Source organism: Equus quagga, chromosome 13 (genome assembly GCF_021613505.1).
Source record: "Equus quagga isolate Etosha38 chromosome 13, UCLA_HA_Equagga_1.0, whole genome shotgun sequence".
Taxonomy (NCBI): domain Eukaryota; kingdom Metazoa; phylum Chordata; class Mammalia; order Perissodactyla; family Equidae; genus Equus; species Equus quagga.
In genome coordinates, this window is record NC_060279.1 from 87,137,923 (window position 1) to 87,164,878 (window position 26,956).

Here is a 26,956-nt window from a genome sequence, read left to right on the forward strand (position 1 = left end):
TAATTTTTATGATTTTCTCATTAAAATATGAGTTAAGGGCTTCAGCTGAGAATAAGGATGGGGGAAGAGGTTAGGAAGTCTGAGGAGAAAGCAGAACTGAAAGCATTATTTCAAAGCACAGAAATGCAAATATGCTGGAGAAGAGGATCAGCTAACAAGGAAGTGCTGAGTTTCCATCTGAAATCTGTGGTTGTAAATCCAGAGGGTCCCTTAATAATTGTGACATTGGTCAACCCACTTTGCCTGCAAGAGTCATGGTTTCCTGTTGTAATACACAGTGATGATACTTAGGCGAAAGCAAGGATGTTGTAATTGGAGATGATAAAATGTACAGTGACTGACACATATTTGGAGTTCACCAAACAGCAACCACCATAGGCCACGCGAGTGTCATCTGTGGTCACAGGTTCTCTCCCCAACGCTGCAACAAGGGTGGGCCCATAATTTTACAACTTTGCTCCTCTGTCCTTTCCCCAGCTGTCATTGCACAATTGTCCTTCCTGGTTGTATCAACATTTTTAAAGGAATGATTTAGAGATTATTAAGTGCATCCTGTCTTCTAAGCACCTTGTAGGGTGTTTAGTGGGTGCATAGAGAGAAACAGATTCAGTTGAGTAAATATGGGGTGGGAGAGAGTTAATAGCGCAATTCTGGTGGAGTCGGTCTGGCTGAGCTCAAATTCTGACTCCACCTCTTCCTCAATGGGGGCATTAAACAATGAATATAACCAGCTGAAGTCTTAACTTCCTCTTCTGTACAATGGCCATACTAATTATAGCTAATATTATTCCATATTTACAATGCTGCAGAGTATGCTTGATGGTTTATACATATTAACACATGCAATCCTCAGGAAGCCTAAGAGATGAATCATTATGAGGGTGGAAGAGAAGCTCTTGGCATGTGGAAACGCTTCATACGTAGTACTACTACTGTTTCGAGCATTGTTCTTGCCCTAACTTGAGCTTCTACAATGCGTGGCCCCAGAACAAGGCATAGAGCCTGGTGAGGACTGAGACTTCACATTTGTTAAGGAGTCACTCGGTCCTACCTAAAAGATTTTCATGTCTGTTCTCACTAATCCTCACCTGAAACTCAGTCGTCACCACAAAATCATTCCCATTCTGCAGAGGAGGAAAGTGAAGTTGGAAGAGATGTCACTGACTAAGAACTCACTGGGCAGGTGTCAGAGATGAGATTAGAATACAGATTGACCAAACTCCAGGGCCCAGCACTCCTTACCCTGTAACAGTGACTCTCAACTGGGGGTGACTTTCCCCCCAGGGCACATTTGACAATGTCTGTAGACACTTTTGGTTGTCACAACTGGAGGAAGAGGGTGCTACTGGCTTCTGATAAACAGAGGCCAGGGATGCTGCTAAACATCCTACCATGTAAGGGATGGTCCCCCACAACAAAGAAAGATAGAGCTCCAAGTGTCAAAAGTACCGTGGTTGAGAAACCCCACACTACACTAAGTCATGTCCCATAGAAAACTTTGCTGAAAGTGACTGGTAAAGACAGGAAGAAAAAAAAATGGAGTAAAGGAAGAAGGAAGGGAGGGAGGAAAACGAACATACTGAGGGATGATCATCTCCCAGAGGTCTTGGGGGAATCCCTTGGAAAGGCAGCACTTTAGAGAGGCAGAGACACAGGTTCTGGAGTTGTTTAAATCTGGTTTTCAAAGCTTGCTGCCTCCACTGACAGGCTGGGCATGACGTTAAACAAAGTACTGAAACCCCTGGGCCATGGTTTCTCCTTGATAAAAGATGGATGATAATGAGTACCCTGAAATATTATTATGAGTATTAAATATGAACAGGTGCTCTGTAACTGCTATTTCTCTTAAGGAGGCAGGATAGCCTAGGGTAAGATGATTCTCAAATTTTTGAGGCCATAGGAAATCACCCTAGTTTTTAGGCAAAGAGATTCTAGGGTGGGGTGCATGAATGTACATTTTAAAAGCCACCCTGGATGTTTCTGATATGGCTACCCGACTACAGGTGAGGAAATTTGGACAAGTGGCATGGACAAGGGGCTCACATAGACCTCCGGGTTGAATTTGGATGCAATAGTTACAGGTGTGACCTGGTCCAGAGGCAGACCCTACACCTTTTGGATTCTCATCCCTAGAGCAAGGAAGTCTATCCCAGAAGTTCCCCAGGATATCTTCCCGTGGTGTTATTTTCCAGGATTTAGTCATGTGCCCACTGCTAAAACAATCCCTTGCAAAGCAAACAGGATTCTAACCACTAGTGAGACTAATCTCGATTTGCCTCCAAAGATGGAGCAATGGACATCTTCCCTGATGGGTGAGTGGCTAAACAAAATTGTGGTTTGGTAGCAGAGAAGAAGAGGGAAATGGTTGTTGGGTGGACAACCAGCAATGTTGCTCACAACCAGCAATACACAGTTGTGTAGTGGAGAAAAGACTTGGAAGTCAGATCAGGCTGGATGAAGTCATTCCTCTACCACTTAGTACTTAAATGACCTTTGGCAGGTTTCATTATTGCTCTGAACAATTATGAATTTATTCTTATAAAAACTATAAATAATGAACATTATCGAGTTGTTATGTAGATGAAACTGGATGCCTATATACAGCAATTAACACAAGGCATGGTCTCTAATAAGAGTCCCACAAATATTATTAACAATACTTACTACTCTCATACTCTTTATCTTACAGAATTCTAAAGCTGTACAATGAGTGAAAATTCTTTTCACCTCAAATAGAGGAGAGCCGCATAAGAAGCAGAGACAATGAAAAACAGAGGGTTGAACATAGAGACAGGGCCCCCTGCGCTGACTTCCTCTAGCACAGAATCACAGGATGTAACATATTACTACATATTACCAGTAACTGTCCAAGATCCTCTTCAACATTAAACTCAAACCCAACTCTAAAACTTTAACTTAAAGACTAACCAAACAATAGGTCAAGGGTCCTCAGAGTGGGAAGGGACAGGAGCTGGGAGTCTGGGAGAACCTGGAGCTGAAAGAGGCTGCACAGCTTGCCAGCGTCCATGCACTGAGTCATGGGTGGAAGAAGATGTGAACCTGCTCACTCTGAGTCTAGTGCTTCCCTTACTCTGCTGAAGCTGCCTCCCGTCAATTTTCTGTTGTCTATGCACCTTCAGTTCAGTATTCTGCTGGTGCACAGGATCCTTGAAATCCTCTTGGTTAAGTAATCAGCGTGTTAGGTTGAATGCATATTACTAATTATGGGAATATGCAGAACTATCCTTTCCCTAAGGAACAGCCAACAGGGCATCAATTTTATAGTATGACTGGCCACAAGGTTCAGTACAGTGGGTATCCTGATTGGAGTGGGAACTACAGTGGAAGTTGATGTTTGCCATGAATAGGGATGCTGTATGATGGTTCTGCAGCTGAAAAAATGGTCATTTTTTATATGTTTCAGGTGTCAGCAAGATGGAAACCAACTTCTCCATGCCTCTGAATGGATCTGGTGAGGGGCCCCATGAGCCTCCTGGCTACGCTGTTGTGAATATCCTCTCATTGGTGGTGCTTGGGGTCACTTTTGTCCTCGGCATCCTGGGCAACGGGCTTGTGATCTGGGTGGCTGGATTCCGGATGGCACGCACAGTCACCACCCTCTTTTACCTGAACCTGGCCATAGCTGACTTCTCTTTTTCTGCTTCTGTCCCATTCATTTTTGTCTCAATGGTCATGGAAGATCAATGGCCTTTTGGCTGGTTCTTGTGCAAGTTAGTTAATGGTGTGGCGGACATCAACCTGTTTGGAAGTGTCTTCCTAATTGCTTTCATTGCTCTAGACCGCTGTATTTGTGTCCTGCATCCCGTCTGGGCCCAGAACCATCGCACTGTAAGTCTGGCTAAAAAAGTGATCATCGGACCCTGGATTGTTGCTCTAGTCCTTACCTTGCAAGTTTTCATCTTCGTGAAAACAGTAACGGATGTGGATGGAAACACATACTGTACTTTCAACTTTAGATCCTGGGGTAATACCATGGATGAGATGGTTAAGGTGGCCATCACCGTGTTGACGGTCAGAGGGATCATCCGGTTTATCATTGGCTTCAGTATGCCAATGTCTATCGTTGCTATCTGCTATGGGCTCATTGCTGCCAAGATGTACAAAAATGTCATGATTAAATCCAATCGCACCTTACGGGTCCTCACTGCTGTTGTGGCTTCCTTCTTTCTCTGTTGGTTCCCCTATCAGCTGGTTGCCCTTCTGGACACAGTCTGGGTCAAGGAGATATATATTGAAGGTCAGGACACAATCATTACTCACCTGATTAACCCAACGAGCTCCCTGGCCTTCTTCAACAGCTGCCTCAACCCAATACTCTATGTCTTCATGGGTCGAGACTTCCGAAAGAGACTGATCCACTCCCTGCCAGCCAGTCTGGAGAGGGCCCTGAGCGAGGACTCAGCCCAGACCACTAACACAACAACCAAGTCTTCCTCTCCTTCAGAAGTCCAGTTACAGGCAATGTAAGGAGGCCTGGGGGACATTTTTGAGCTCTGCCTTCTCCTACCTTGCTCCCAGTTCCAGCTTCACCTTACCTTGGGTCATCCTGAGCCACTCAACATGAAAAATACTTTGGGGCCCTCTGATTTTGGGGGAAGAAGGACATAAGGACACCATTGGTGTCATTTTTTGTTTTTGGACCTCAGCCTATATACTCCGGTGTCAGTGGAGGTGGGAAATGAGAACAAGAGAAAGAGTGTTGGGGAATTTGTAAAGCTTAGATAAAAGAGTCTATTAAGGGAGAAACTTTATTATTTCACCATGAAGTAAGACGTTTGCTGTAGGGTTTTTTTTAAGCTATTTTTTTTTTGTCAGACTACAGAAGTCTATTCCTATTTTATTAAGAGTTTTCCTCTTTTTCTAATCGTGAATGACTATTGCATTGTGTCTAATGCGTTCTCTGCATATATTAAGATGATCATGTTATTTTTATCCTTTTACTTATGTCATCATAAATTATTCTGATTAATTTTTGAGTGTTAAACTAGCCTGCATTCCTAGAATAAATCACACTTGGTGATGTATTTTACATATTTGTAATTAATTTCACTAGATTTATTTAGAATTTCTGCACTTATGTTTATATAAAGGTTAGTCTGTTATTCTGGTTTCCTCTAATGTTCTTGTCAGGTTTTACATCAAACTTATAATGGCCTCCTGAAAGGAGTCAGAAAGGGACTCCTCTCATTCTATTCCCTTGTGTTACATCTTTTACAAATGTTTAGAGAAATTCTCCAGTGAAGCCAATTGGGTCTTAGCTTTTGTTTCTGGGAAGGTTTTAATGGCAAGTTCAATTTCTTTATGAGTTATTGGACTATTCAGATTTTCTATTCCATCTTCTGTCAGCTTTGGTAAACTGTGACTTTCAAGGAATTTAGCCATTTCATCAAAACTGCCAAACTTATTGGCATGAAACAGTATAATAACTGTGTACAGCGCTTGTATGGTTTCCTTCATGTAATGAGAGTGTAAGCTGAGGGCAGGGATTTTGGTCTGCATTGTTCACTGATGGCTCTCCATACCCTATGTGTAAAATAGTGCCTGATATGCGACAGAGTCTCAATAAATAGTTGTGGAATTAATGAATCAATAAACAATAATATCACTCAGGTGTCAAGTGAGAAGCTTCAATGTTCAGTTAAAATTGTCTCTGACTCTCCTACCATGCCTTGGGCCATTTGCAGTGAACTCTCACCCCTGTGCTCACCATTTTTACAAATTCCCACGTGGTTTACATTTTATGAACACCTGTGGTTTGGGGTTTCTGCTAAAGTACTCTGGCTAACTGTTGCCTGACGACTTTGTTTTGAAATAAATCAGTCCACAATAGTACTGGGTCTTTTTCCTTGCTTTCTGCAAATAATCACTCACCAATTGTCCTTCAGTGCATAACGTATTTTCCTGGATGTTCTGGCAAAAGAAAGAACTCAAAATAAATATCAGTCTTGTTTTCAAAAGCCCTTCACCCACCCCACTGCCTTACTCAGTCATTCTTCTCCCTTTCCCTCCTGTCACTGCTAAAGTCTTTGCAATTCCAATGCAGAGCAGCTTACCCATCTCATCTGCATCCTTGACTCCTAGAAATGCTTTCCAGTTTCCAAGAAATGTATACTCTTTAATGCTTAACTAAGGTGTGGCCATAGAAAATAAGGAATAAGAAAGAAATGAAGGGGGCAAAGCCAGGAGCCATGAAGGACAGTATACATCCTGTAGATAGAGAACCAGTGCTTCCAACTGGCTAAGAAACTTCCTCCACTGGCAGGGCAGGGAGTTCTTACTATCCCTGCCCACTGGCCTTGGTTAATTGCAACAGAATAGTACCAGCTACATCCTCTCCTTTTTTCTTTTCTTCATTGGGAGTTTTCACTGTGGATGCCCACTTCCCATTGCATCATTGTATATTGGGTCTCTGGAAGGTAAGGGTTCTTTAAAGTTTATGTACTGCTCCCCACAAAGAAACACTTCTAGACCTGATTGAGTCAAAAACTCCCAAATAAAACTTGGGGGCCATCAACCTGGGGAAGGATGAGACTACTTCTGTTTCGGGAGAAGAGTATCCAGGGATGTTGAGTAGGCATAGGGATAAGATGTGGTAAGAACTTCCAGCTTCCTACCCAGTGCTCATCCCCTTCCTTCATTAACAAAAGTGGCTGAAAACTCATCCACCTAAAACAATACTTTCTCCATCATCCTTCCAGCTACACATGAGTAAATTCTAAGCAATAAAGATGCATGGTTGTGTACATCAGTACATAAACAGCTTCCTTGTTCTTTTCAATACTTGCATGGTACTCCATTGGGTGGATGAAACAAAATTTATTTAATCACTCACATATTAATGAAACTTTAAATTGTTTCTAATCTTGTGCTGTCACCAAGAATGCACAACTGTGCACACACATGTCCCTTGGTGTGTGTGTGGGTTTATCTGTAGAGTAAATTAAAAGGTAACAGAATTTAGTTGACTTCCTTGCCATTATCTATTCCTAGGGTTATAAGGCCCATTGCTAATCTTTTTTAGGAAGACAACTTTTCCTGGTACATATATAGAAACCTGAATAGGCTGCCCAGGAAAGATCAATACAATTAAGAAATTACTGTAATTTTGTTTGGGTGTAGTAGTGGTATGGGGGCTATTGTTTTTAAGGTCCTTACCTGTTAGAGATACAGATGGAAGCAAGTTATGATGGAATGGTTGAAACTTGCTTTAAAACATTCCAGAGTAGGAAAAAAAAGGGGAAGAAAAATGCAATAACATTGGCAAAATATTTATAATTGATGAAGCTGATAATTCATTATTCTACTTTCTTTTCTTTTGTGCATACTTAAAATTCCTAAGACTTGTTTTTTTAAAAGACTCTCTCATACCCAGCAATCCCACATAGCCTCGATTATATGTATTCACGTTCAACAGCATATGTGTTCACAAATTTTCATTGCAGAATTATTCATGGTAGCCCAAAACTATAAAGAAGCCAAAGTTCATCAGCAACAGAATGAAAAAATTGTAGGGTATTCGGACAGTAAATTATTATTCAGCAATAACTTAAGAAAAATTACATCTACATGGATGAATCTCAGATATCATGTTGAGAAAATGAAAGAAGACAGAGTATGTACAGCGTGATCCCATTTATATTAAAAATAATTTTTGTTGACAAAATTAAACTGTACAGTATAGGGATACACAACTAGGTAGCAAAACTATACAGGAAAGTGATGAATTGATTACCATAATAGTCAAGGCAGTGGTTATAGTTGGAGGGAAGGAGAGAAGATGCTGAGTAAAAGTATGCTGTGACTGGTGGCTTCTAGAATGCTGGCAGTGATCTCTGTCTTGACTTGCTGGGGGTACATAGGTGTTTCTTTTTAAAAAATGTATTGATCTTTATGTTTATCTTTTATTCTTTTTTTTCTGCTTAGGTCTGTTATATTCTACATTTTAAAAGTTAAAAAAAAAGTATCAATCAAATTTAGGTCACTTTTCCTTTATGCCAGGAAAGCTTCATAGCTTCTGGAGACAGGCTGCTTGAAGTAGGGCGACCCATTCATATAGACACTGCAATTCTCTAAATCTGGATTGGTTAAGACTGGTATTGCTGAGGAACCAAAAGGCAGTATCAGTAAGCAAGCCTGGCATGACCGGCTTTGGGGTCCTTCTGTTGGTCTCAAGTGCTGATGAAAACTAACTCATTGGAAATCGAGCTCCACCTGGTGACTGCGACAGCACACAGCAGGGAAATGGAAGTCTTGAGCTTCATCTTCAGCTCTATGATCTCACTGGGAGAGAACTCTTAGGAGCTTGGTTATTTTCCATGAGCTCGCCTAGAAGAATTGTGTAAGTGCATCTGAACAGGGAACTTTGTTTTTTTAAATCCAGAAAGTCCCCTTCAATCCAGAATGTACATTCCAGAGAAGGGAGGGTCTGGAGATCTCTCCTGTATCTATCCCCGCCTAAGAGTTCCCACTGCTACTACATAAGTGAAAACCTGTGTGACACTTGGATTGTACAACTGGGTTTTCCCCTCACATTCCCATCTCATGCCTCTCCCAGCTCCAAACATCTAGGTAACTGATTCCCAAATCTTGATCTACAACTGATGTCCCAGCAGAATCACCTGGGGAGATATTTTTTAAAATATAGGTTCGGTCACTGCAGCCTCAATGCATTTGATTAATAATATCTGGTGCTGAACTCAGGAATCTGTATTCACAAGGCTCCCTGGTATTTGTGATGTGCAGATTCCTCTGATCATTAGCAGTTGAATAAACGCTCTCTTTACAAGAGAACAGAGTAAGAACTAATATTAGTTCTTGGAAACACAGACATAGCTTTATAGTCCACACCAAGAACTAATGGTCTTCTTCCTATGTAACTGGTGAGGCAGCCATTGGGAGGCAATGTGAATAGAAGTTCACTTAGCAACATAAATCTTGACAGAAAGGGTGTTGACCCCAACATCTTGTTCAAGGCCCTCTGGAACTACTCTGGTCTTGGTAAGCTGTCAATATTCCGTTCTTCTGAAGGGAGAGGTTCTCAGAACAGTTAACAGAATTACTAATTAATCAGAAAGATGTCTTCCCCACCCTTTCCACCCCTTGAATCCTCAGCCTCCATAATCATGTGAGCCAATACCTTACCCAACACTCTATTGGTTCTGTTTCTCTGGAGAACTCTAATATATTAAAGGATTACTATTAATTTTGTTGAGTACAATGGTATGGTGGCTATAGTCTTTTTAAATCCTCATCTGTCACAGATACGTATTAAAGTATTCAAGGGGGAAATGATATGACACATTGATGAGGATCAGGGCTGTCCTAGGGAGAGAAGCCCAAGGTGACCTGTCCTATATACCAATCTATATCATCCTCCTAAAGCATAGGATGTCCTGACTTAATCCAATCTGATTCTTATCTACAGTTATAGGACCACCCAGTAACCAGACCCCACCTGCACTGACACCATTTAATGACTTTTTACGCCATCTTTCCTTTGTCTTGTAAAGAAGTAACTCACATACTTATGCCTTATAAATTTAACTCTAACCCTCAACACATTGCAGCTCTTCCACTGCCCATGGGTCCTGTCCTCATGCTATCCCATGCTATCCTCTGAATAAAAGAGCACTGCTGTCAGACCTTGAGAGTCCAAGAAATCTTTCTTTTGACTCCTTGACTCACTGAGCCCACATCAACATGATACTAGATTAGAAATATTCCTGGGGAAAAAAAGGAAAGAAAGACAATCAATGAGAGACGAACAAAATGTTTTAAATTTTTGAAGTTTCCTACTTTTGCATATGTTTATAGTTTCTATTTTAAAGTCTTCTTAAAGACTTTAAAAAAGACTATGACTCAACAAATCAATGTGTAGACACATGCCCTACCAAAAAATGTATGAACACTAGGATACAGAACATGTGAGGAAAAAACACGGTTGAACAGAGTATGCCCAAGATGATAAAATATTTACATATTTCAAAATAGTCCCAAACTGGAAACGAACGAAATGCCCATCAAAAGTAGGATAAGCAATTGCAGTATATTTCTAAAACAAAGTACTATACAGTGATAAAAGTTATTGAATTAGCCACACAATGTGGATGAATCTTAAGGTCATCATGGTAAATGAAAAAAGTTACATGCTTCAGAATAGACATGTCATATTCCATTTACATAAAGTTTCCTAAAAGGAAAAATTAAACAATACTTCTTAGGTATGCATAATCAAAGGAGTTTTTAAAAAACAAAGAATGCATTACATAAAATCCAAGAGAGTGATCACAGCTCAGGGGAGAGAGCAGATCTGATCTGTAAAGTATCTGAAAAGCTGACATGGTTGGCTGGCAGGCTTGCAGGGTTCTGGTTAGTTTCTGTTTCTTGATCTTTGTGAGGGCACATAGGTATCTGTTTTACAAGAATGGGTTAAGCTGTACATTTATCTTATGCACTTTTCTGCACCTTTGCTGTTTCACAATAAAAGGGCTATTATTTTTTTAAAATCAATCTATCATGTGTGTACCCTGCCCTTTACACTAAAGAAACATCACAGCTCCTGGAGTCCAGGCTGAACTAGGGCAACCTATTGCTATCGGAGCTGTGGTATCTCACATTGGGTGCCCTGGGGAGAAATCTAGGGGTTCAAAGGACAGCAGAAGTAGAACACCTCTGGTTTGACTTGACGTTGACGCCACTTGGGTTACCTTTATTTGTCCTGAGAGAAAATGAAAACTCAATTTAGAACACAATTTCCAGCTCGTGATTGTTTAGAGCTACACCATGATGAAGAAAGTGGAATTTTTGCTAAATCTCACTTTTTCATCCTCCCTGGGAGAGCCCCTTAGGAAAATGTCTTTATTTCCCTGTCAGCTTCTCCAGGGTGAGTTTTCTGGGGCCCTCTGAATGAATACCTTCCAGGAAATCCAGGATATCCTCATCCATCCAGAATGTATATCCCAGAGATGGGACCTCATCTCATTCCTCACTGTGATGAGACAGAGGAAAACAGTTATAAATGTTTCACAATCTTGGGACACTCTGTTGTTCAACTGTGTCCCCTCTCATTCCCACCTCCCTCCCCCATCTCCAAGTACCATCTGTGGCAGTGTGTCCATAGTGTCTGTCTCTAGTGTGGCCCAACAGGATCACCTGGAGAGGGAGTTAAAAATACAGATTAAGAAACTGTATCTTCTGAAGAACCTCCCCAGCTTCTAAATATTTACCCAAGAGAAACAAACACAGATTCCAACAAAACAACTTCAAGAAGGTTCATAGTAACTTTATTCATAATATCCACAAACTGGAAATCCCGGGAGTCCATCAAGAGGAATAAGGATAAACTGGTGTGCTCATTTATGTTTTCTGCAATTTTCTGTATTGTTATACTTCACAGTAAAAATGGTTAGAGAAAAGTAATACAGGGTATTAGAGGTATGTAAAAGCATTGTGCAGAAGGTAAATATTAACCTTAGTCTCCACTATTCTTGTATATAAAATGTGTGGCACAAACTAAAAGTCAAAAGACACACACGAAGAAAGAAAATTTGATACCCATTCAAGAAGAGACACACATAAAAGGTAGACCCAGAGAACCACCTAGATTTTGGATTTATCAGACAGGGACTTTACTATAAAATGTAAAAGGATTTAGCGGAAAAGGTGGATGGACAATAGGTGTGAAGAGCTGGGAAATTTCAGCAGAGAGATAGAAATTACAAAATAATCCAATGGAAATGGTACAAATGAAAAATACGGTATCAGAGGTGTTTAACAGCAGATTGAACTCAACATCAAGCATCAGTGGACTTGGATTCACATCAACAGAAAGAATCCAAAGTGAAACAAAAGGAAAAAACAGTGGGAAGATCATCAGAATAGAGGTTCCAAGATCTGTAGTAAAATATCAAATGATGTTAAACGACAACAACAAAAACAGTAAAAATACAGGTAGATTTTAACAACATGATCACTCAACTGGCCTAACTGGTATTTATGAAATACTACACTGAAAAACAGGATAATACATAATTCTTCTCAAGTGCTGGGTTATAAAATGTCTCAATAAAAGTCAAAGGCTTTCAATGATACAAAGCATATTCTATGACCACAACTGAAATCAACATATCAACAAAAATATAACTAGAAAATATCCACATATTTGAAAACTAAACAACATACTTGTAAACAACCCATGGGTCAAAGAAGAAATCTCAAGGAATACTAGAAGATAATTTTAGCTGAATAACAGTAAAAAATAAAATATATTAAAGTTTGTGACTTACAACTAAAGGCAGTGCTTAAAGGGAAATTTTTACCTTTAAGTGTTGTTATTAGAGGAGAAAGGTGTGAACTCAATGAAATAAACTTCCTTAAGAAGCTAGAAAAAGATCAAATGAAACCCAAAGGAGGTATAACAAAATAATTAAAGAAAAGTGGAAATAAATGAAACAGAGAACAATCAATAAGAGAAAATCAACAAAGTCAAAAAGAAGGTTATTTTAAGGTGCCAATAAAACTGATACACTTCTAGCAATACTAAGCAAAACAAACAAACAAAAAAGAGCGAGAGAGAGAGAAAACATAAATTACCGGTTTTAGGAATAAAAAAAGGGACATCCTCACAGATCCTAAACACATGAAAAGGATATTATAAATAATTTTATGTCACTATATTTAACAATCTAGATGAAATAGACAAATTCCTTGAAAAGCACAACATACAAAACTGACACAATGAAATAAAAAATCTTGATAGTACAATACTAAGTAAAGAAATTGAATTCCTAATCAAAAACCTTTATTGAAAACTCCAGCCCTGCATTGCTCTGCCTGTGAATTCTACTAAACATTTAAGGAAGAAATAACACCAATCTTACAACAAACTCGTCCAAAAGACAGAGAAGGGAACACTTCACCTTTACTTTTTTTTTAAAGATTTTATTTTTCCTTTTTCTCCCAAAGCTGCCTGGTACATAGTTGTGTATTTTTAGTTGTGGGTCCTTCTAGTTGTGGCACGTGGGTCGTCGCCTCAGCATGGCTTGATGAGTGGTGCTGTGTCCGCGCCCAGGATTCGAACTGGCGAAACCCTCGGCCGCCAATGCACAGTGTGCAAACTTAACCACTCAGCCACAGGGCTGGACCCTCACATTTACTTTTAAATACACCAGTTCAAAATAAACATTGTGCTTGAAGAGTAATGTAACTTTTAGGAACTGGAATCATGATTAATACTGTCTTTCAGTGCAACCAATGTTCAAGAAAAGGGTTTTGTTCTCTTTCTTTTTTTTTTTTGGCAGGGGCACAGTCAGACATAACAGAGAGATCAGTATCTTGGTTGCATTATACAGTTTTAGAGAGAGGCATACTATGCACATGAGTGGTTTAAAAAGGTAGGTTTTCTTACACTAATGTTATGGCAATACATGGAAGAGAAAACATCTACTTCTTTAAAACAATAATACAAACCTTGGTTTCTAATGATTTGTCATGTGCAAATTTGTGGTGAAGCAAAAATGAAACCAAGCAATTCAATTCTTACTGTTCCAAAATCTCTGCATGCTGTAGCTTTCCCAGGTTTTTGACTATATAATAAGGTTGTCCCGACCTTACTGTCAGACACTTCACGAAATCCTAAGATGATAAAAACAATAGAGACACTATGAAACCTTACTGTTCAAATACTTCTGCTTCCTTGGTGCCAAAGTACTTGAGTTAGACACTTGTTAATTAGGGATCGCAGTGTGAAAACAAAAGGAAGCGATGTGTTGATGTTTCAGACGTTTATGTAAGTTAGAAGAACAATTAGGGAGCACTCATATCCACCACCAGGCACAAGAGAGAGAACACCATCAACATTGCTGAAAGCCTTCTCTTTGTGCTTCTCTGACTACATACCTCTTCACACCACGAAGTGCCCATTATCCTAAATTTTGTGCTTAGCATCACCCTACTTTTCTTGATGGTTTTGCTATATGTGCACCTCTCAGAAACTTGTTTATACCATTTAATTTTATTTAGTAGTAGTACACTGCTCTATGAAAAGATTTCTATTTTATGAACAGATTTCTCATTAACGTTCTATTGGTAGGTTGAGTCATACTGATAAATATTGCTCTGGGTCATTTCTTTGAGTAGTGTATGGCATCCTGCTAATGAACACGTGTGATTTTTGCCTTTGCACATAAAAAATAGATAAAATAATTAGCTATCCTCTTTTGTAAAGGCGTCCACTGGGGGTCTTGGAATGTATCCCCCAGAGATAAGGCGGACTACTGTATTCTACAAGATAAGTGGCCTTTATGCTTCAAAATGGCAAAGTCATGAAGGACAAAGACAGGAACTGGTCCACAGTATAGGAAACTAAAGAAATATGACAATTATACACAATGTAGGGTTTTGAATCTAGATTTTTTTTTTTTGGTTATAAAGGATATTAGTAGAGACAGTCAACAACCTTCAAATAAAATTTATAAATTAGATAATAGTATTGGATCAGTGTTCCTGATTTTAGTAGTTATACTGTCATTATTCTGGAGAATGTCCTTGTTACATACAGAATTGGTGTCATGTCTGAAACATACTCTCAAATGGTTCCAAGAAACAGAATAATTTTTACGTATGGAGAGTGAGAATGTAATAAGGCCAATGTAGTAAAATGTTAACAGTTGGCGAATCTGGATGAAGAGGTCTTTGTACTATTCTTGCAACTTTTCTGTAATTTTGAAATCATTTCAAAATAAATCTACAAAATATCACATGTATTCATTTCGTGCCCATAAATACTATACTTACATACAAAACTCAAGAAGCCACAAAATTCATACTCCCTGATATTCTCAGGGAGAAAACATCCAGATACAGCTGAAATTGCTGGTATCTTCTTCACCTCTTGTTCTGATTATTCCATTTATTCACACACTTAAAAAGTCTCATACCCCACAATGAAAATCTCTTCATACTGAAAGTCTTTGGAATTACTTTTGTTGTTTTTGCTGAGGATGATTTTTCCTGAGCAAACATCTGCTGCCAATCTTCCTCTTTTTTGTATGTGAGCCACTGCCACAGCATGGTCAGCGACAAATGAGCAGTGTAGGTTCAAGCCCAGGAACTGAACCCAGGCCCCTGAAGGTGAGCACACTGAATGTAACCACTAGACCACTGGGGCTGGCCCGTGAAATATTTTCTTTATCAACATATTAGTCACAGCAAGAACATGACTCACTTTATGAAATAATTTCTAGAGAAAATGATTTCCTCAATTCATTGACCTGGCTTAATTTTCCCTAAATGTTAATTATCTTATACACAATAAGACAAGAAGACTTTTAATAGGGCAATCATCCAAATATTTAAATATTTATAGGTTTGGATTCTTATATGTATTATCTGTGGATATTTTGTCATAATCAGAAAACGCTTTAATGTATTTCATGGCAATCAGAGAGTTCTTCCTTAGTGTAAATTCTCTAATATCATATGATTTTGACTTTTAATAAACCGTTTTTCTCACATTTATTACTTTTACATGATTCATTCTGGTGTAAATTCTCTGACGCATCTGAAATTTGATATCTCAATGGAAATACTGCAACATTTCCCTCTTGTGTGTAGTTTCTTTCCCATATGAGTTTCTCTGATATAAAATAATGTATACTTCTGGGAGAAAGTTTTCACAAAATTACTACATTTGTAGTGGCTTTCTTTCTGCTGTGTAATGAATGTGCTAGGACTTGTATGTGAAAACTTTTGCACACATGCTGAATTCACAATTTCTCTCATGTATGCATTATCCTGATAAACAAGGAGCTGCAGGTTATTACTGAAGATTTTGCCATATTTATTTACTGCATTACAGATTTCTCTATCATTTTAATTCTCTAAGAAAGCAATCATCTAAGTTTTTCTTGATTCTTAAAACTTTTCTTTATTCATAAAACTTTTCTTTATTCACTGTCTGTATAAGAATTCTCTCCTATATATACCTGGATCTCATGTTGGAATGACCTCCTTAAATGCTCTCTTATTTTCTCTGTATCCATGATTTCTCTCCTGTATGACATCTTTGGTGTCTACTGAGGTGTGACTTGACACGAAAGGACTTCCCGCATTCACTGCATCCATTGGGTCTCTCTCCTGTATGTGTTCTCCAGTCTATGATGAGTGGTGACTTACAGCTGAAAGCTTTCTGACATTCACCACATTCATATGGTTTCTGTCCTTTGTGAGTTTTCTGATGTATAATGAGTCGTGACTTCTGTGAGAAGACTTTCCCACAATCACTGCATCTGTAGGGTTTTTCTCCCATGTGTGTTCTCCAGTGTATAATGAAGGGTGATTTAGTGCTGAAGGCTTTCTGACATTCACCACGTTGGTAAGGTTTCTCCCCAGTATGACTCCCTGATGTAAAATGAGTTCTGACTGCTGCATTAAAGCTTTCTGATATTGAGCGCATTCATAACACTTCTCTCTTGCATGAATTCTCTGGTATAAAATGAGCTCTGACTTTTGGATGAAAGCTTTTTGACAATCCTTACATGAGAAGGATTTTTCTCTAGTGTGAGTTCTTTGACGTTCAATGAGCTGTGACCTGTGGATAAAAGCTTTCTGACTCTGATTACATTCCTTTGTCTTTTCTGCTGTATGCGTTTTGCAATGTAGAGTGAGACTAAACTTAAGAGAGAATGTTCTTCCACATTCCCTACATCCATAGGGTTTTTCACCTGTATGAGTTCTGTCATGCTTAATGAGAGGTGGCTTACTAATGAAAGTTTTCTGACATTCAGTGTATTAATAGAGTTTCTCTCTTGTGTGACTTCCCTGATGTAAAATCAGACTAGATTTATGGGGGACGGCTCTCCCACATTTGCTGTATTCATAGAATTTCTCTCTTGTGTGATACCTCTGGTGTATAGCAAGCTGAGACTAACTATTAAAAGTGTTCTGACATTTCCTGAACTCATAAGGTTTCTCTCCTGTCTGAGTTCTCTGATGTAAAATGAATTCTTCCTTCAAATAAAAGCTTTCAGGCATTCATTACATTTATATGTTTTCTCTCGTGTATGAATCCTCTGGTGTACAATGAGCTCTTATTTCTGTGAGAAATATTTTCTGCCTTCACTGCATCTATAGTGTTTCTCTCCTGTGTGAATTCCTTGGTGTAGAAGGAGTTTTGACACATGGTTAAAGGATCTCTGAGATTCACTACCTTTGGAAAATCTCATTTCTACATCATTTAAATTTAGGTATGACTTCTTACTAACCACTTCTCCACAATCAGATTCATAGCAAAGAATTCCAGAATGAGTGCTTTTGGGCACAGTATGGAGAAATAATTTCTCAGGTAGACTTTACACCTTTCTTACTTACATAATTTCTGTTCTGGAAAAGTAAATCTTAACTCTGTTTCAAAGTTTTTCCATTTGACTCAAGTTGATCAAAGTCTTTTCTCAGGAGAGATATTTTTCCAAGTACATCCCATTCCCAATGCCTCTCCATGGGATCAGGCTTATCAGTATTTTTCTGGTGGCAGTCTCTGTTATCACCACCTTGCCAGGCATCTTCTAGAAAGAAGAAGAACGTCTACATATGAGCTCTGGCTGGTCATACATGTTGCAAATATGTTCTCGCAGTTTTTGGCTATTTCTCACACTTTAAAAAAGATGGTTAGGGGGCCAACCTGGTGGTGCAGTGGTTAAGCTTGGCACATCCTGCTTCAATGGCCAGGGTTCCTGGGTTTGGATCCCAGGCGCAGACATACATCGCTTGTCAAGCCATGCTTTGGTGGCATCCCACCTACAAAATAGAGGAAGATAGGCACAAGGTGTTGGCTCCAGGCCACTCTTACTCAAGTAAAAAGAGGAAGGTTGGCAATAGGTGTTAGCTCAGGGCCAATCTTCCTCACCAAAATATATATATATATATATATATATATTTAGTAAAATTATTTTTAGTTGTTACTATATAGAAATAAGGTAATCTTTGTTTATTGATTTTGTATCTAACTATGTTATAAAACTTTCTGTTAGTTTTATTAGTATATCTGGAGAGTCTTTCCTTTATAAACAATCATAACAAAAGCAAATTATGACAGCTGTGTGACATCATTTTCTATCTGTATACTTTTTGTTTCTTTTCCTTGTTTTTTCTTGGCCAGGGCGATCAATATAATGTAGAATTGAAATATTGATAGTTGGCATCCTTTTCTTCCCAATTTCAGTAGGGTAAAATTTTCAGTATTTTACCCTTAAGTATGATGTTTGATGTAGGGTTTTTTGTAGAAATGAGATTTGCCTATAATTTTCTTTTCTTGCACTATTCTCAGAATTCAGTTTCTTCCAGTTATTGTGTGTTTCTCAGTAGATCATAGTTTTGAAGTTGTGGATTTTAATATATAGTCAAAGACTCAAATTTTTATTTAACTTCATACTACCTAGAAAAGTTATCACTACACAAATATCCTCAGGATATATTTGAGAGCATCTCAGCGTTGGACATTGTATTTCCAGAGCCTTTGGATTAAGCTAACTATTTGAGGTGTCAAACTCCATGTAATTTTTGTCCCCAGCTGCCTTGATCAGGGTCAACAGAAAGCCGAGGTCTCTGCAATAAAAGCAGAGATCAAAGGCCTGAAGTTCATATGGCATATAAAGTGAATATTCCTCTTAAATCCACAGATCTTGACTTTCTGGGGAAAGACTAGCCCCAAGATTTGAGGAGGTAGAGGTCCAAGAACAAGCAGTATCTTGTTGCTGGGGGTTCTCTTGGTCAGAGAGCTCTCACCAAGATTCAGAGCAGAACTGGAAAAGTCATTTGAGCAGATGTTGGAGTCACTGGCGTTTCCCAAAAGCAGCTGAAAATGAGCAAGATCCAGGTGAGCTGTTTTCCGAAGGGTTTGTGGGGATTTCTAATACTGCACACAGTTAACAGTAACACTATATGCAGATAAAAGTCAGATGGGAAAAAGTCATAGAAGGGGAGATAGAAGATTAAGACTGCAGCCCAGTTGAAGCATGGATGTAGACACAGATTACAGCACGTTCACAGTGCTTAACACTGAAACATTGCTATATTAACCATAGGGTCCAAAGCTGAGTTGCCGATTTTCCTTTGGTGCTGATGGCAGCCATAATCAAAAGAGAAACAGGCATTTTAAAAAAAATTGAGGTCATAATAGTTTATAACATTGTGCAATTTAAGTTATATATTATTGTTTGTCAGTCACCATATAAATGCACCTCTTCACCCCTTCACCCCTTGTGCCCACCCCCCCCTTCCCCTTGGTAACCACTAAACTGTTCTCTTTGTCTGTGTGCTTGTTCATCTTCCACATGTGAATCAAATAATATGGTGTTTGTCTTTCTCTGCCTGGCTTATTTCACTGAATATAATACCCTCAAGGTGCATCCATGTGGTTGCAAATGGAACTGTTTTCTCTTTTTTACGGCTGAGTAGTATTCCATTGTATTTATATATCACATCTTCTTTATCCAATCATCAATCGATGGGCACTTGGGTTGCTTCCACGTCTTCGCTATTCTGAATGATACTGAAATTAACATAGGGGCGCATAAGTCTCTTTCTATTGTTGATTTCAAGTACTTTGGATAAATACCCAGTAGAGGGATAGCTGGGTCATATGGTAATTCTGTTTTTAGTTTTTTGAGAAATCTGCATACTGTTTTCCAAAGCGGCTGCTCCAGTTTGCATTCCCACCAGCAGTGGGTGAGGGTTCCCTTTTCTCCACAACCTCTCCAACATTTGTTATTTTTTGTCTTGGCCATTATAGCCATTCTAATGGGTGTAAGATGATATCTAAGTGGAGTTTTGATTTGCATCTCCCTGATGATTAGTGATGTTGAGCATCTTTTCACGTGCCTATTGGCCATCTGTATATCTTCTTTGGAAAAGTGTCTGTTTATATCCTCTGCCCACTTTTTTATTGGGTTGTTTATTTTTTTGTAGTTCAGTTGTGTGAGCTCTTTTTATATTATGGAGATTAACCCCTTGTTGGATAAATGATTTGCAAAAATTTTCTCCCAGTTGGTGGGTTGTTTTTTTCATTTTGCCTTTGATTTCCTTTGCCTAACAGAAGCTCTTTACTCTGATGCAGTCCCACTTATTTATTTTTTCTTTTGTTTCCCTTGTCTGAGTGGACATCATATTTCTAAAGACCCTTTTAAGGCTCATGTCAAAGAGTGTACTGCCTACATTTTCTTCCAGAAGTTTTATGGTTTCAGGTCTTACCTTCAAGTCTTTCATCCACTTTGAGTCTATATTTGTGTATGGAGAAAGATAATGGTCTACTTTCATTCTTTTGCATGTGGCTGTCCAGTTTTCCAAGCACCACTTTTTGAAGAGACTTTGCTTTCTCCATTGTATGTTGTTGGCTCTTTTGTCGAAAATTAGCTGTCTGTAGATGTGTGGTTTTATTTCTGGGCTTTCAACTCTGTTCCATTGATCTGTGTTCCTATTTTTGTACCAGTTCTGTGCTGTTTTGATTATTGTAGCTTTGTAATACTTTTTGAAGTCAGGGATTGTGATGCCACCAGCTTTGTTCTTGTCTCTCAAGATTGCATTGGCTATTTGGGGTCTTTTATTGCCCCATATGAATTTTAAGATTCTTCTATTTCTGTGAAGAACGTCATTGGGATTCTCATTGGGATTGCATTGAATCTGTAAATTGCTTTAGGTAGTATGACAATTTTAGCTATGTTTATCCTTCCGATCCATGTACGTGGAATATCTTTCCATTTCTTTATGTCGTTGTCGATTTCTTTCAGTCATGTCTTATAGTTTTCCTTGTATAGGTCTTTCACCTCCTTGGTTAAATTTATTCCTAGATATTTTATTCTTTTTGTTGCGAATGTAAGTGGGGTCATATTCTTGAGTTCTTGTTCTGTTAGTTCATTATTAGAGTATAGAAATGCCATTGATTTTTGTACGTTGACTTTGTATCCTGCAACTTTGCTGTAGTTGTTGATTATTTCTAATAGTTTTCTGATGGATTCTTTACGTATAGATGAATTCTGACATAGAAAATCATGTCATCTGCAAAGAGTGAGAATTTCACTTCTTCAGTGTCTATTTGGATTCATTTAATTTCTTTTTCCTGCCTAATTACTCTCGCCAAAACCTCCAGTACTATGTTAAATAAGAGTGGTGAGAGTGGGCATCCTTGTCTTGTTCCTGTTCTCAGCGGGATGGCTTTCAGTTTTTCCCCATTGAGTATGATGTTGGCTGTGGGTTTGTCATGTATGGCCTTTATTATGTTGAGGTATTTTCCTTCTATACCAATTTTATTGAGAGTTTTTATCATGAACGGATGTTGAATCTTGTCAAATGCTTTCTCTGCATCTATGGAGATGGTCATGTGGTTTTTGTTCCTCCTTTTGTTAATGTAGTGTATCACATTGACTGATTTGCAGATGTTGAACCATCCCTGTGTCCCTAGTATGAATCCCACTTGATCATGGCGTATGATCTTTTAAATGTATTGCTATATTCAGTTTGCCAATATTTACTTGAGGATTTTTGTATCTATGTTCATCAACAATATTGGCCTGTAATTTTCCTTCTTTGTGTTGTTCTTGTCTGGTTTTAGGATCAGGGTAATGTTGGCCTCATAGAACGTGTTAGGAATATTTCCGTCTTCCTCAATTTTTTGGAACAGTTTGAGAAGAATAGGTAATAAATGGTCTTTGAAGGTTTGGTAGAATTCTCCTGAGAAGCTGTCTGGTCCTGGACTTTTATTTTGGGGAGATTTTTGATTACTGTTCAATCTCTTTACTTGTGATTGGTCTATTCAGAGTCTCGATTTCTTCTTGATTCAGTTTTGGGAGGTTGTAAGAGTCTAATAATTTACCCATTTCTTCTAGATTGTCCAGTTTGTTGGCGTATAGTTTTTAATAGTATTCTCTTATAGTCTTTTGTATTTCTGTGCTATCCATTGTAATTTCTCCTCTTTCATTTCTAATTTTATTTATTTGAACCTTCTCTCTTTTTTCTTAGTGAGTCTAGCTAAGGGTTTATTAATTTTGTTTATTCTCTTAAAGAACCAGCTTCTTGTTTCATTGATCCTTTTTACAGTCTTTTTTGTTTCAATTTCATTTATTTTTGCTCTAATTTTTATTATTTCCCTCCTTCTGCTGAGTTTGGGCTTTGTTTGTTCTTCTTTTTCTAATTCTGTTAGGTGTAGTTTAAGATTGTTTATTTGAACTTTTTCTTGTTTGTTAACGTGGGCCCGTATTGCTATAAATTTCCCTCTTAGGACCACTTTTGCTGCATCTCGTAAGAGTTGGTATGGTGTGTTTTCGTTCTTGTTTATCTCCAAATATTTTTTTATTTCTCCTTTTCTTTCTTTGATGAACCATTGGTTGTTCAGTAGCAAGTTGTTTATTCTCCACATTTTGTTACTTTTCCAGCTGTTTCCTGTAGTTGATTTCTAGTTTCACAGCTCTATGGTTGGAAAAGATAGTAGATATGATTTCAGTCTTCTTAAATTTATTGAGGTATGCCTTGTTTCCCAATATGTGGTCTATCCTTGAGAATGTTCCATGTGTGATTGAGAAGAAAGTATATTCTGCAGTTTTTGGGTGGAGTGCTCTCTATATATCTATTAAGTTCATCTACTCCAGTTTTCCATGTAAGTCCACTATCCTTCTGTTGACTTTTTGTCTGGTTGATCTATCCATTGATGTAAGTGGGGTGTTGGGGTCCACTACTATTAGTGTGTTGTCATTGATATATCCTATTAGGTTTGTTAATAGTTGCTTTATGTAGTTTGGTGCTCCTGTGTTGGGTGCATACATGTTTATAAGTGTTGTGTCTTCTTGGTGGAGAGTCCCTTTTATCATTATATACTGCCCCTCTATGTTTCTCTTTACCTGTTTTATCTGGAGGTCTACTTTTTCTGATATAAGTATGGCAACACCTGCTTTCTTTTGTTTGCCATTAGCTTGGAGTGCCACTGACTGCTTTTCTCTCTGAGTGACTGATCAATGGCAAACCTGGAACACTGGACAAGGTGGGGTACTCTCCTTCCCCAGTGCTTCCCTGGCCCCTACTTGTCTCTCTATATGGAGCTCTGGGCAATTGCAGGACTGTGCACTTGCCCTTTCCCTGCCACCACTGCCAAGATCTCCGCACCATGCTCCAGACAATTCTGGGGCTGGAGTACTGGGTGGGGACCAGGGAATCTCTCTCACCTGTGCACTTTCTCCTCCATGGCTACTGTGCTCTCTGCACTGTGCTCCAGACAACTCTGGGGCTGGAGTACTGGGTGGGGGCCAGAGCACCTCTCTGACCTGCACACCTTCCCCTCTATGGCTGCCACATTCTCTGCGCCATGCTCTGGATGACTCTAGGGCTGGAGTACTGGGCAGGGCTCGGGGCACTTCTCTCACCTGTGCACTTTCCCCTCTGTGGCTGCCACACTCTCTGTGCCATGCTCCAGATGACTTGGGCTGTGCACTTTCCCTGCCACCACTGCCAAGGTCTCAGTGCCCTACTCCATGCGATCCTAGGGTTGCAGTGGTGGGCAGGGATGGGGCACCTCCCCAACTGCATACCTTCCGCACACCTCTGCCACACTATGTGTGCCATGCTTTGGACAATCTGAGGCTGGAGTATCAGGCAGGGATGGGGTGCCCTTTTCACCTGCACACTTCCCGCCACCGCAGCCCATCTCTCTCCATGGAGCTCCTGTAGATCAGCTTCAACTACTTCTGAATGATCCAGTCTCACCCCTATCTTCAGGCATATGGCTGCATGTGTCTCCCAGACACCTTTTGTGATGTATATATGTTTTCTGTTGGTGTAGGAATGTCCTTTCGGTTGTATCTTAGAAGAGAGAGTCCAAGGGAAGAGCTAACTCCGCCATGATGCTGATGTCCTACCAGAACACGTAGTTTCTTAATCTGTATTTTTAACTCACTCTCTAGGTGATCCTGTCATGGCCACACTAGAGACAGACACTATGGACACACTACCACAGATGGTGTTTGGAGATGGGGGAGGGAGGTGGGAATGAGAGGGGACACAGTTGAACAACAGAGTGTCCCAAGATTGTAGAACATTTATACCCTATTTTCTTCTGTCTCGAAATAGTGAGGGTTGCAATGAGGGCCCATCTCTGGGATATACATTCTGGATGGATGAGGATACTCTGGATTTCCTGGAAGATGATTCATTCAAAGGGCCCCAGAAAACTCACCCTGGAGAAGTCGACAGCGAAGTAAGCATGTTTTCTTAAGGGGTTCTCCCAGGGAGGATGAAAAAGTGAGATTTAGCAAAACTTTCACTTTCTTCATTGAGGTGTAGCTCTAAACAATCTCGAGGTGGAAATTGTGTTCTAACTTGAGTTTTAATTAGCTTTTGGGATAAATACAGGTAACATGAGTGGTGTCATCATCAGGTCAAACCAGAGGTGTTTCACTTCTGCTGTCCTTTGATGCCCTAGATTTCTCCCCAGGGCGCCCAATGTGAGATACCACAGCTCCGATAGCAATAGGTTGCCCTAGTTCAGCCTGGATTCCAGGAGCTGTGAGGTTTCTTTAAGGTAAAGGGCAGGGTACACACATGATAGATAGATTTTTAAAAAATAATAATAACCCTTTTATTGTGAAACAACAAATGTGCAGAAAAGTGCATAAAACATAAATGTGCAGAAAACCCATTCTTGTAAAACAGATACCTATGTGCCCTCACAAAGGTCAAGAAACGGAAACTTACCAGAACCCCACAAGCCTGCCAGCCAGCCATGTTGGCTTTTCAGATACTTTACAGATCAGATCTGCTCTCTCCCCTGAGCTGTGATCACGCTCTTGGCTTTTGTGTAATGCATTCCTTGTTTTTGAAAAATACCTTTGATACCTAATTATGCATACCTAAGAAGTATTGTTAATTTTGCCTTTTGAGAAACTTCATGTAAACGGAATATGACCTGTCTATTCTGATGCATGTAACTTTTTTTCATTTACCGTGATGACTTTAATATTCATCCATATTGTGTAGCTAACTCGATCATTTTTATTCGTATTTAGTAATTTATTTTAGGAATATACTGCAAGTGTTTATCCCATGTTTGGTGGACATTTGGTTTGTTTCCAGTTTGGGGCTATTTTGAAATATATAAATATTTTATCATCTTGGGCACACTCTGTTCACCTGTGTTTTTCCCTCACATATTATGTATCCTAGTGTTCATAAGCACACATTTTTTTGGTAGGGCATGTATCTAGGAGTGGATTTGTTGGATCATAGAGTGATTTTAAAAAGACTTTAAAATAGAAACTATAAACATATGCAAGATTAGAAAACTTCAACAATTTAAAACATTTTGTTGATCTCTCATTGATTGTCTTTCTTTCCTTTTTTCCCCAGGGATGTTCTAATCTAACGTCATGTGTCGTATGATTTCCCCCTTAAATGCTTTAATATGTATCTGTAGCGGATAAGAATTTAAAAAGGCTATAGACACCATACCCTTGTACCCAGCAAAACGAACAGTAATGCTTTAATATATCAGTGTTCTCCAGAGAAACAGAAGCAATAGGGTGTTGGGTAAGGTATTGGTTCATGTGATTATGGAGGCTAAGAATTTCGAGGTGGAAAGGGTAGGGAAGACGTCTTTCTGATTAATTAGTTAACGGTTAACTATTCTGAGAACCTCTCCCTTCAGAAATACGGAACATTGACATCTTACCAAGACCAGAGTAGCTCCAGAGGGCCTTGAACAAGATGTTGGGGTCAACACCCTTTCTGTCAAGATTTTTGTTGCTAAGTGAACTTCTGTTCACATTGCCTCCCAATGGCTGCCTCACCAGCCCCATAGGAAGAAGACTATTAGTTCCTGAGTGTGGACTATACAGATATGTCCGTGTTTCCAGGATCTAATATTAGTTCTTACTCTGTTCTCTTGTAAAGAGAGCATTTATTCAATTGCTAATGATCAGAGGAATCTGCACATCACAAATACCAGGGATCTTTGTGAATAAATAGAGATTCCTGTGTTCTGCACGAGACATTATTAACCAGATGTCTTGAGGCTGCCTTGATGGAACCCATATTTAAAAAAACACCTTGCCAGGTGATTCTGATGGTAGAACATCAGTTGTAGATCAAGATTTGGGAAACAGTTACCTGATGTTCTTTGGAGCTGGGAGAGGCATGAGATGGGAATGTGAGGGGAAAACCCAGTTGAACAATCCAGGTGTCCCAAGATTTTGAAACACTTACACAGACTTTTGCTTATCTAGTAGCAGTGGGAACTCTTAGGTAGGGATAGATACAGGAGAGATCTTCAGACCCTCCCTTCTCTGGAATGTACATTCTAGAATGAAGGGGAATTTCTGGCTTTAAAAAAACAAAGTTCTTTGTTCAGATGCACTTAGACATTCCCTCTGCGTGAGCTCACGGAAAATAACCAAGCTCCTAGGGGTTCTCTCCCAGTGAGGTCATAGAACTGAGGGTGAAGCAGGACTTCCATTTCCTTGCTGTGTGCTGTCCCAGTCACAAGGTGGAGCTCGATTTCCAATGAGTTAGTTTTCATCAGCACTTGAGACCAATAGAGGGACCCCAAAGCTTCATACCAGGATTGCTTACTGATGCCACCTTTTGACTCCTTCAGCTCTCTCAGTCCTGATAAGTCCAGATTAGAGGTTTGCAGTGTCTATATGAATGGGTCGCACTACCTCAAGCAGCCTGGATCCATAAGCTATGAAACTTTCCTGGTATAAAGGAAAAGGCACCTGAATTTGATTGATAGTTTTTTTAACTTTTAAAATGTGGAATATAACAGACCTAAGGGGGAAAAAAAGAATAAAAGATAAACATGAATATCAATACGTTTTTATTAAAGAAACACCTATGTTCCTCCAGAAAGTCAAGACAGAGATCACTGTCAGCATTCCACAAGGCACAAGTCACAACATACTTT

At 39.2% G+C, this 26,956-nt stretch overlaps 1 protein-coding gene across 1 annotated transcript; it reads left to right on the forward strand.

The window, feature by feature from the left end:
- The first annotated feature begins 3,435 nt into the window (after positions 1–3,435).
- Positions 3,436–4,832, forward strand: LOC124251184 (N-formyl peptide receptor 2-like). The gene has a single exon (XM_046683746.1). The coding sequence runs from the start codon at positions 3,436–3,438 to the stop codon at positions 4,486–4,488; it is 1,053 nt and encodes a 350-aa protein (XP_046539702.1). The 3' UTR covers positions 4,489–4,832.
- The last annotated feature ends 22,124 nt before the right edge of the window (positions 4,833–26,956 follow it).